The following is a 12,012-nucleotide window of genomic DNA, read 5'->3' as shown; positions in this document are numbered from 1 at the left end:
CAGAAGTCTTCTGTGGATGTATTCTACAGTAGTGGAAAACATTGCACATATCACCCTTGAGAGCTGTAATATAAGAGCTCAGTTTGTATAAGGCTAGTAAGGAGCCAGAGTACCCAAGCTAATCCTGCAGTCATGGACTGAGGACCTCCCATCTTCAGCTTTGACATCTTGATAGAGAGCTTTCTGCTAATGCAGATACCATCTCTTTTACAAGATTGCTGAATAGACACTGATTTTATATAAATTGCTCTTTCTGTATTGAATAAACAACAACTAAAAGGAAGCAGCAAATTTCCATCCAATACAGGTCATATTTGTCAATATCCTCTTATATTCAGGAAATTTGCATTGTTTTTAAATCTATTTTGTTAATGGATATTCTGCAAAGACAATCTCACATATCCTCTGTCTGAAGACTTAATATATTTCTGGTTTTTAAGTATTTTAAATCATTTGATGCCTTTAGAGTGAAACAAAAATATGCATAAACTGGTGCAGACATAAAGCAATATGAAATCTTCATCTACAACCATACTTCAAAGATAGTATTTATGGAGAACTACTTGTTTAAGTGTGAAAGACCAATGCATTTGATGAATAATTTTCTATCACACAATACTAGAAAAAGACTAGTCTCAGTGGGCATCACAGAATCATAGAATATCCTGAGAGGGAAGAGACTGACAAGGAAAATCATGTCCAACTCTTAAATGAATGACTCATACAGCAATCAAAGCCACAATTATTAGAACTGTGCTCAAACAACTGAGTATGCTCAGTCTTGGAACTTAATGACATGAAAATAGAAAGAACTTTTCTTTCTTAGTATTTTTTATCCTCTCTCAGAAGCAATTTTGATTGTAGTCTTAGAAAACAACCCAAAGGACAAAGAGTTTTGTTATAAGTCTTTTTAGAGAACTAGAACTGTACCTGAGCCTTATTAAGAGTAACATAATAATTGTGACACCAGATTATTTAACCTCTTTTACAAAGTAATCAGTAATTTCTGAGGGCTGTTTGTCTGTTAGGTTATAGTAACTTAGTTTCTAAAGGCTGTGAGTCTATGCCTAAATTCAGTTTCATCAACTGTTGAGTGCCTATGCCTCAAAACTAAATTTCTAGAAGATGTTTATCCTAAAATCTTCTTCATTCTAGTCTGGAGACTTCCTTTAAAATTTTGTGGAAAAGTGGGTTTGTGAGAAGAGAAACCTTCACAAAATTATTATTTTCCTGTATTTATTTTCTCTGGAGAAATACAATGACCCACTTTTTTTCTTTTTTTTTTTTTTTTTTTCTTTCCTCAAAGTACTTTTTGACTTGTCTAGGTTGACATAACTTATTAAAAAAAAATGAAATATGCATAATTAATTTGCATCTATGTTATATTAGATCAATGGCTGTGGAATACACATCCATTACTAGAAATTAATCAACTCTTAAAAGTGTTGAATATCATGAAATATGTGAATTTTAAATTTTGCTCTATAAATCATCCTTCCTCTCCAGATCATTTCACACAACTTCCATTACTCACAAGGAAACTCTACATCTAAACAGGGTACTGAAAGTTCCATTGTACAGAGCTGTTGTGTGTTAGCTAAAGCACAAACAGATATCAGGAGTAATGGGCTATGAAACTGTATGGTGACACATGTCTACACCCTGTAAGGCACCTATCCAGAGTCTTTGCTGTCCAGGAGGTTCAGTCAGGTGAAGAAGTTCTAGCCTATGTTGTTCCTTGGAAGCTGCTGATTTGCTTTGTATTGGTATTTTTTTTTCTCTTTAATCCTTGACCTGCAAACCATTCTTGTCTCAGAAATTACTCTGTGGCATGTAATTCTGCTTTCCTAAATCTTGCACGGCTTTTGCTGTCACACTTTCTCTGACTTGAACAGCATTTCTCTTAGTAAAACTGAGCCATGCTGTACAGATGCCAGTCAACTGAAACTCCGAGCTAGGAGTCAAAAGAGAAATATATATGATAGATCCAAACAATGATAAAAAAATGTTCTTAGTCACATAATCATGGAATGGCTTGGGTCAGAAGGGCAGGGTCACCACCATGAGATCAGGTTGCACAGTATTTTCTTTAAAAAAGTATTATTTTCTATTATGTAAAAATGAGAATATTTTTGAATCACCTCAAGAAGTACACAGCTTTTACAGTAATGATTTCACTATGTGTTATCAAAATTTGAATTCACCTGACTGCTGCTGTTTTAGCAGCTAAAGCCCTGTTATTTATGTAAACTGTTAAAAAAGCCCCAAAAACATAACCTTACTGAATACCCCTCCATTAAACAGCATGCTTCCCAGGGACAAAGTATGGCTATTTTAATGAAAAGTAAATCAAATTATCTTTTGCATACATTTTGTGTGTGTGTTTATGTGTATATTTAAGCATTCCACTTTTCTCTTTTCAGATGTGATCAATCACTACATTTATTTGGGCAGTACAATATGCTTTCCATTTCTTATCATGATAATGCTGTCAGAAGAATGACACAATTCACACTATGTTTAATCACAAACAGCTCCGAAAATTGTTATAATAAGTAGACCAGACCATGTTGAAGTTATACTGACTCTCCTACATGACTAAAATTTAGATTATGCAAAACTTCAGTGAAGTGTCTTTTCCCAGTGAAAAGCACATGCAATGTAGAGTCTGAACCTGACCAACTCCAGATTGAAACTCTCCAATTAAATATTATAAACTTCAACCAAAACCGTCAAATTTTGTTTCCTTAAGTGTGCTATTTAAAAAAACTGTAGAGATTCAGAATATGTGATTACCTCCACTAGAAGCTTTGTGTAGAGTATTAAATTAATCAGTTATCCAACACAGATAACTTAAAAGAAACTCTTTATGTATAATTTTGTGTCTGTTTTTAAATCTTGAGCAATACAACACTTTTTTTTAAATTAACTAAGTAAACCAAAGAGTTTATACTAAGAATTGTTTATTATGAATTTTATATCTTTTTCTGCTACTTGTACATTTAAATGTATCTATCATATGTGGCATGATAACAGCTTTGAGATATAAATTAAGGCTTCATTGATCACACATATTTCTATTTTGAAATTTGTATAAGACTCTGAATACTAATTCCAGATTTTTTGTTGATGTAAGTTGACTTCAAAGAATTTGTTCATTACCATATTTTTTATTAATTACTCCAAATAATTGAAAAACAGCTGGAGAGTGGTGGTAAAGGATAAAGAAAGTGAGAGCTGAATGTGAGGTTTTTTTGGCTTTTATTTTAGAGTCTGTCACTTCTTCTAACCAATAAAAAGCGTTTAAATCAGAACTTCTAAAATGTCTATTAACTGTTGGAACTACCCTAGTCTGTCTGTCTTTAATTTGGATAAGTTGAAGAATGTCCAGTACATACACAGTGCAGTACAAATACATAAGTTTATGCCAAGTTTATTTCCACAGTTTGAGATTTGGGACAAGTACTGGATTACTAAATCCCAAATATTTTTATAAAATGGTTGTATTCTAAAACAGTTCAATGTTAAGAGTAGTGTGATAAAGCTCGTAACATGATCCCAACTACCACAATAATAGGTTTCTCAATTTGAAAAGGTTTTCCTTCACCAGTTCTGCAGAGAAATATGTAAAAAATCTAAAACATGACAGAAGATTAGGTGATAAAGACTATAATGCAATATTTTGTCATATTTTAAGTGATCAAATGTGGCAATACTGAAATTCCTAGGAAGGGTGACTTCATTTTAAAGGTATCTTAGTTACTTCCTAAAATTTAACACATTTCTTTAAATATGCAAAAGGCATTTTAATATTGACAGTTGAAACATCTATGGTTTAAAGATATCTCACAGAAAAAAACCCAAAAAATTTATCTCATTTGTCTTTTGCATTGAGCTTGAACAGCAAGAAATCACAAACATAAAATGGTTTGGGTTGGAAGAGACCTTAAAGATGATGTAGTTCTAAACCCCCAGCTGTGGGCAAGGACACTACTCACTATATTGCCAGTGTCCCATCCAATCTGACCTTGAACATTTCCTGGATCACAGGAGAATTATTACTTTTTTTTCAGTTTTTTTTGTTTTCTCACTTGTTTGAACTTATTTAGATGTTTTAGTAGACTGGTGAAGTTATAGTGGCCATGTCTCTGCTGTACAACTGGTTTGCACTAGAGTCCTAAAAAGACTGATTGATATTGTTGCTATGAATGAGGGAGTTGGTGTTTGAAACACTCTGTACTGGTGGTTTGGAGCATTTCTGAGAGGTAAACAGCAGTGTCTCCTATTCTTCTCCACTCTCAACAGCAATAATACCCCAAAACATCAAGCTCAGCTATCTGTCCAAGCCTGATCCTCTCTGTACATTCCCTCTGCCCTGGTCTTTCCTTCTTGAATGTGATCTATATTGTTTTCTGAAGAGCTGTGAGTTCAAACTGGCAACTTGGATTTGGAGCTCAAAAAAAATCTTTTTCTATAAAATATTTTGTATTTTTCATCATAAAATTGTCTTTCATCCTTCACAACCTGAATTACCAAGGCGGTCAACTATTTAAGCAATTTAGTGACGTGTCTATACTGATGAGAAAACATGTTCTGCAAAATGCTTTACAGTCTGGGTTATCTGCCTGTCCACAGCAGGAGCCCAGCGAGGCTGTGCCACAGGCCACTGCTTTTGCATTCTCTGCACTGCTCTGTCCCAGGGCAAACACAGCTGCTGGGAGGCCTGGACACGGCTGCAGCCTTGGGCGGGTACTGAGCCAAGCAGAACCACTGTGGCTTATCCTCAGTTTTTCCTTCCTTGCTCTTGTTTGTTCTGGTCTTGTGTTGCCTGTTGTTTCCAAACTGAATATTAAGACTGCTAGAATGCGGGGCTTTTGAAGAATTGATTTCATGTAGAATTTTGTAGAATTAATTTGTTTTTCAGAAGTTATATGGCTTAACTTTATTAAATGGAGACATGAGTCAGTGCATTTAATAGTTATTTTACTTGCTGAATACTATTTTCAAATAATTTTGATAGTTATTGGTATATCATGAAGTGGTATTAACAATATTTATACTATGATTCTGCATGCTATTTATTTCAAGTTTTTAAATAAAATTATTTTATGAAGACACCATCTTGTTTAACTCTTGAATAAAAGGAACATAATTAGATAGATAACATGGGAATTTTATTTCTCCCCACAGATAATGTGAAAATTTTATTTCTGCCCTTTTGTTTTATTTCAGGTCCTTTAAGTGCAGACACAGACCTTTCAAATCACTATTATGGTACAAACAGCAGTTCAGTTGCAGCTGCCATCCTGGTACCATTCTTTGCTCTAATATTATCAGGGTTTGCATTTTACCTCTACAAACACAGGTATTGTAAATATTATTTATTCAATAATTTAATAAGCTTTTTGGTTTGATTTTGATAGGTAACTAGAGAATACAGTGCTAAAAGCTTCTAAGAATATCTTTGCTCTAGAAAGACAAGTATTTCTAGGTATTCCCATGAAGGAGTTCAGTGCAGGGCTGTTCTTAATGGTGTACATTTTGAAAAATGAGTTGCTCTCTTAAGGAGCAAAGACCTATCAACCTTCTTGGTTCGTTAGTCTGAATCAGATTGAAATCTGAGGTCACATGTTCTATTTTTTCATTTTAATGCTTTATTAAATTGAATGTATGCTGCTTCTTTCTAAAAGCTTATTAATATTAATTATACGAGCTGAAAAATCCATAAATCCCATGAGGGAACAGCCCATAATGTGACAGTATGTGCTGAGTCAGCTAGTGATTACTGTAAGAATTGACACCACTTCAGGTCATATGAAACTTTTATTATGTCACTAGATAATACAATAAATCCAACAATATTGTCTTTGAAGGCTGATATCAATGTATCTTCTGAAAATTTGTTTATTTTGAGAAATATTTGCAAAACAGTATTTAACAGGAACGTGCTTTTTAAACTTTGGTTCTATAATCATGATACCAAGAGTATTTTGTGATTGCAAGCAATCACATAGACAATCTGAGGTCCACCAATGCCCTACAATGCAGTAGACTGTCAGCCTACCTCAGCATTAGATGATTTGGGAAAAACAAATTGCCTGGGGGCAATTGAAACGGGAACTCCAGTTAAAATGACCCATGTCCTAAAATGTTGTATAGCTTTTTATTGATAAAAATTACTCAGGAAGAGCTGTCAACTGTATCTTCAAACTTGAGATTGTAAGATACCTTTCTGATGCCTACAGGTCTACATTTCCAGACAGATCCTGTTCTGCAGTGGTGGGGGGAGCTTTAAGAGCATTGTGAATGCACAGGCATTTGGATCTGGAGAAGAGATTAAATGAAAAGGGAAAAGAGAGGCAAACTCATAAAATTATAAAAAAATAAATATAATAAATTATATTGTGACATTGGGGTACATTTTGTAGTTTATCCTATGAAATTTTTAATGTCCTATATGAGCAGTAGAAATACATATGTATTTAAGAGAGATAAAACTCATTCTTTAGACAAGCAGCTATAATCCCACTTTTAATGATCTGGCTCTGCAGCATTGCAGTTCTGCCTATTTTAAATGAATTATATTTGAGACAGGAAGTGTTTCTGATAATTTAATATTTCAAAGAATATTTTTCCTTTTCTTCTACTTTCAATGAATTACTTCCACTAAACTGCAGGCTTTAGAGAGGATACCGTTGTCATATTGCCATCAAAAAAATAACAATTTAATTAGTGAGGTAAACTAATTTTAGGTCAAACTTTTCAAAAGAAAGGATGCTCCAATGGAAAGAGAACAGAATCTGTAAGTTTTGAAGGCCTTTTCATGAAATTACATTAAATATAAGAATAACAACATGAAATTTTCTAAATGATGCAATGGTAGCTATTCCTCTAGAGGCTCTCTGTAACAGAGAATTTGAAGGTCTTAGGGTACAATTTTATGGATGTTTCTGTTGTGACTCTCACACTAACATCATCTAATTAGGATCAGGGCTGTTAGATCTTTTTTACGCAGTTGTACCTTTTATCTGGCTAACAGGGATGACTTCAGGAATGATGACCGCATCCCAATCTTTCTGAGAAAAAACAAAATATATTTAATTACTTATTCTTAGGAAAGCTCCTAGTTAACTTCTAAGATTGTTTAGTAGTTATAAAATCAAAATAGGCAGAAAAAACCATGTTTATTAGTAACAGAATTATTTACATATTGTCAATTTCATTAGCGATATCTTTCAGTGATAGCTTTCCCTATCTGCTATCCAAAACAGAATAATTTTACAAGAAGAATTTTACTTTCAAGAACCCTTTTCTTAAGGGTCGTATATATTATATGAGATTTTATTTTTTTTACATTTATGAAGCAACAAACACTAATATTTTGCACTCTTTTATCTTCTTTCTTGCCTTATTACAATTATATGTATGAAACAATATACTGAACTTTCTTACTGTATTTCTTTAGATATTTCTAGATACTAAGATATTTAAGTTTAAAATAGTAAAATATTATATCATAGGATATCACTTTACTAGATATATCAGAAAATCTGCACAATTCTGGTTTATTTTTCATTTAATTATTGGCTTAATATGTTCTAACAGAGCTTTGCATAAAAATGTGAATGTTGTTAAAATTTTGATGTCTTTCATGGTGAGAAAACACTATCAAAAATAAAAGACTGGTTACTTTCAGTATCAATTGCTGCTGAATTGCCAACATTTATGTGAATATCAGTTAGGATTTGATCAATATGTTTAGACAAGGTATTTAACAGCGTTAATAGTTGAAAGTATGTATGGAGGTAGAAAGACATGCTGTGGGAGATCTACCTGATATAACTGGAATTGCAGACACTTACCTGAAGGTTACTACCACTAGCAGTGCAAGATATTCTGGACACTTGCTGTTGTATGCAGACAGAGTGGAAATATTAGAATATCTATTATTGTTAATGATAATATCCTGTTGTTTTTTTCCCCAGAACAAGACCAAAAGTACAGTACAATGGATATGCTGGACATGAAAACAGTAATGGACAAGCTTCATTTGAAAACCCCATGTATGACACAAACTTAAAACCCACAGAGGCAAAGGCTGTGAGGTTTGATACGACTCTGAACACAGTTTGTACAGTGGTATAGCCTTCAGTGCCCAATATGACTGATTCATAGCCATACCTCTGATGGACAAGCAGTAATTCCTTTGGTGCCATATACCAGTTTCCCTTCTCTTGGCTTTGCTGCTGTAATCTTTAACATCTTCTGTCAGCCTACATGCAGCTAAATTTTCTGGTTAAAACGTGTCAATCTTCGGGGGATCAGACAAAGAATATTTTTTCATCTTAAAGTTGGATCAAAATGCCTGGCTGCATCTGCTTCAAACCAAGGCACACTTTAAGGAAGACTGCCAAGTCATGCCAATTTGTCATATTTAATGCCTCAGACTTTCATATTTGTATGCGGCTGGATGCCTTTCAGTGCGTTCTTCTGGGCACTTGGATAAATCCTTTGAGTACTGTGACAAATGATAGCACCACAGATTATCCCTGGGAATATTCTGAAGAAATAAAGCTCTCTTGAAGGAGGAGACAGCCTTCCTTGAGGTTGCATACACTTACAAATGCTTTACCATTGAAATCTTGTTAAAATTAGGAAAACTTACAGTATATTTTATTCACAGAGCAGTTTTGCCAATTCCCCAATCAGCCGTTAATATCGCAAAATATTAATGCACAATTTTTTGCACTAGGGTGTAATGGCTGAGTAAGATACTGGTAAAAATATACAGGGTTTCTACACACTGTCCATTGTATATAGACATTCACTCTTTGCCAAGCAAAACATCCCACAATAAATTTACTTGGAATATTAAGTTGACCCCCATGCTTAGCACCAGTTAAAATCTCGTGCTACAGAGGATAATGTTTCTTTTGTCAATTTTTGACTAAATTCCATTGTAAACATGATTAGAAGTCACTGGAGACTTTCAGCCAGAACAAGAGCCCATTTCTAAGAAATTTTCATTGCCACTATTGTTTTCTTCTGAAATCAGTCATCAGTCACCACTGTCAGTATCATACTATTTAACAGCAGGGGGGTTAGCAGCTATTGCTGCTTGCCATGTACAAATGTGAATAGTAATTTATTTTAGATAGCTCATAAAGCCTGTGAGCCTGTGCTCATAATAGTCTTCCCTTTTGCATTTTTTTTCCATTTTTCCTTAAATATGACATCATTTTTTGATGTTACATGGAACTAAACCACATTACAGTAGCATAAATAAATCCAGTGCAAGTTGTCCATAAAAAGTGGTCATTCAGTTTCTACTTTGAACAGAGAAATTTTCAACCACTCTTGTTTTCTGTTTATTTTAAATTTTTTTAGACACTCTGCTTACTGCTTTTGTACTTTCACAGTTTGACAGAGACATTTATACACATAAAATTTGAGTAATCATTAACATTTGCATAGAATTAGAGGTTTTGTTGAATGAAAATAAACAAAAATGCCATTGGGCAGATTAATTAAATTGAGTTTTAAAATTAGGAAATGATAGTAAGTAACGAAGCAAAATCTGGTTTTAATCATACACATTGAGTTCAAAAAACAGGAAAGTTGTTTTGCTTTTCTTCTAATTCAAGACTATTTTTTTGATGCTGTTGTTTTGTTTTAGTTTTCTGAATTTCAAAATGTCCTATTGTCCAGTCGCTATCTAAGCCTGTTGAAAAGTTTTTCTGAACTCTGTATGTGTGGGTACGGCTGCTGTACACAAAACAAAAAGGTAATATAAGCCCAGTAAAAGGTTTTTCAGCTAATGTTGCAGAACACAACAAAAATTTCAAGGTAACCCTTGGTCAGCTTAACAACTACATCTGTTAGATGAAAAATACCAGCAATATAATACATAATAATTGTAGGGCCTGCAGCTGTTATGTTCTTCATATGAGGAAGAAACTCTGAAGAAAATTTAATAAATAGCCCTTTCCAGTCAGTTCCTTGTTCATTTTGTTAGCAGTTTTTTGCTTTCTTTTTTGTTTTTTTCTGAAGTTATTGTGCAGTAAATTTCATTTTGCTGTCCCATCTCAGAGCCCTTCACATTTCCTGAGAAATAACAGTCATCAGATAAAAGTTGTTGTCCTGATCCTCCCCCACACAGAGGAAGTTGCTTGGCAAATGAAGAGCTTCTGTAGGAACAGTGGGCCAGGAAGGGAAGACATAGTCTGAGTAAAGTTTCTGACAGGTGTTCAAAATTGACATTACTACATTAAAAGTCTTTCTGTAGTAGCAATGACAGAAAAAAAAAAAAAAAAAAAAAGAAAAGGCGTTTTGAAAACAAAATACATAGCTATTATTGATGTTTTCTAGTCCTGTCATTACAGTGTATGCTTCAGTGCCCTGTCTCACTATGACCACCAAGGAGTATGTTTGAGGATAAAAGAGAATTGTTAAATGGTTTGACCTTTTATATTAGAAAGCCCAGATTCCATGAATCCATTATGCAGTGGTTCATTTTGCAAGGTAATGTAATGATTGCTTGTCCTGAGTGAGTGCTCTTTGATCAGGGACACTCAAAAAGAGCACACCAACAAATTATCCTAAGAGGTTTTCTTGGAGTGTTGATTAAACAGGAGCTTCACACTGGAACCCAAGTAAAACAAAAATACTGTGGTTTAATCAGTTCTACCCACACCTTTCAAATTCCTCTCCTTCTCTGGTATGTTTGAGTCTTCTGTTCAGGTTGGATCTTCTCCTGAAGTTATTATACAGAGGGCTGTGTATGCATGCACTTCGATATGGTGCTTCTTCAGAGTGAGACTCTTAAGGTGATGTGCAGTGGCTGGGTAATGGCAGCCAGGAAATCTTTTTTCTTGAGATATATGCAGAAGACTTTTCCCCCAACGTTGACCAGATCATTATGACAGGCTAATAATACATGCTATATTTTTTTTAAAAAACAGGTTATGTGCTTCAAAGCTGTTAAAAACTGCTGCTTGTATCACACATCTTGCCTTTCTCCAGGCTAGCTGCAATAATTTTTTTTCTTGTGTAAAATATTTTGTAAACAAAAAAGTTGTTATTAAAAAAATAAAAAAAAAAAGGTGGGAGGGTAGGGGTGGGGGAACTGGGGAGAACACCCGCATAATGACCAAGTCAATCTAATTTCATTCCCACTATTCCATTCTGCCATTTCACTACATGCTGCTGTGACATGAAGTAGGTGCAAAAGAACTTTTTGTACAGAGATATATTTTTTATGAAGAATTTGTAAAATTATTAAATATGCTGTACTTTTTTGATTAATGTAGGTAAATTGTTAAAAATAAATGTTTTTACAATACAAAAAAGAAATTGTAATTTTCCCAATAATGTAAAATTTACCATCTTTAGCTGATTTTCAGTTCTGATCCTTATTACACTTGTATTAATATTAAAGTGGCCTGTTAAAAATCAAAAGTATTCTCTTTGGAAAAAAAAAAAAGAAAGAAACAAAAATAAAAGACTGTAATATAGCCTGTGCAATGCCACCTACCTTGGAAACAAAATCAGAGTTCTAATTAAATATTTAATTTTAGATTTTCATCTATTGTGTGACCTGTTCTTATCAACTTTCTTCCTTCTATTTCCTTTTATGCTTTAAATCTAAGATACAGATTTTTCATTGCATAATGTTTCAATAGCATCTTCGTCTTGTCATTTTATGTTCCCAAGCATTTTGTAACTTGGCAAAAAACAATCAGGCACTGTCTAGTGAGGAAGGATTTACCTCCTGTTATGTTACAGATTCAGATTTTAAAATAGGACTTAAGCTATTTGTTTGTTTTATAAAAAATAACTGATTTATTCTTTCACAAGCCTGCATTCCACCCACGGAATTATGGATCACATGGACCAAGAGGTATTTCCAGTTTTAACATCTGAGAGCTAGTTCTTCAAATGTACATACTTTGAATGAAATAAAAATGCTTTAAAAATGCTTTTATACATAAAGTTAGATATATATTTTAGTGT

At 33.7% G+C, this 12,012-nt stretch overlaps 1 protein-coding gene across 4 annotated transcripts in view; it reads left to right on the top strand.

Moving 5' to 3' along the window:
- Positions 1-9,994, top strand: part of CSMD1 (CUB and Sushi multiple domains 1) — a 1,072,055-nt gene extending 1,062,061 nt beyond the window's left edge. For all 4 annotated transcript variants that reach the window (XM_086876027.1, XM_086876026.1, XM_086876028.1 and 1 more), the window contains 2 exons: positions 5,233-5,365; positions 7,986-9,994. In XM_086876027.1, the coding sequence (XP_086732153.1) occupies positions 5,233-5,365; positions 7,986-8,145 (293 nt within the window). In that variant the 3' untranslated portion in view covers positions 8,146-9,994. The remainder of the gene's footprint in view (positions 1-5,232; positions 5,366-7,985) is intronic.
- Positions 9,995-12,012: the final 2,018 nt, after the last annotated feature.

The sequence above is a fragment of the Cyanistes caeruleus genome, chromosome 2 (assembly GCF_971803275.1).
Source record: "Cyanistes caeruleus chromosome 2, bCyaCae1.hap1.1, whole genome shotgun sequence".
Taxonomy (NCBI): domain Eukaryota; kingdom Metazoa; phylum Chordata; class Aves; order Passeriformes; family Paridae; genus Cyanistes; species Cyanistes caeruleus.
Note: the sequence above shows the minus strand (reverse complement) of the source record. Positions and strands in the feature narration are given on the sequence as shown.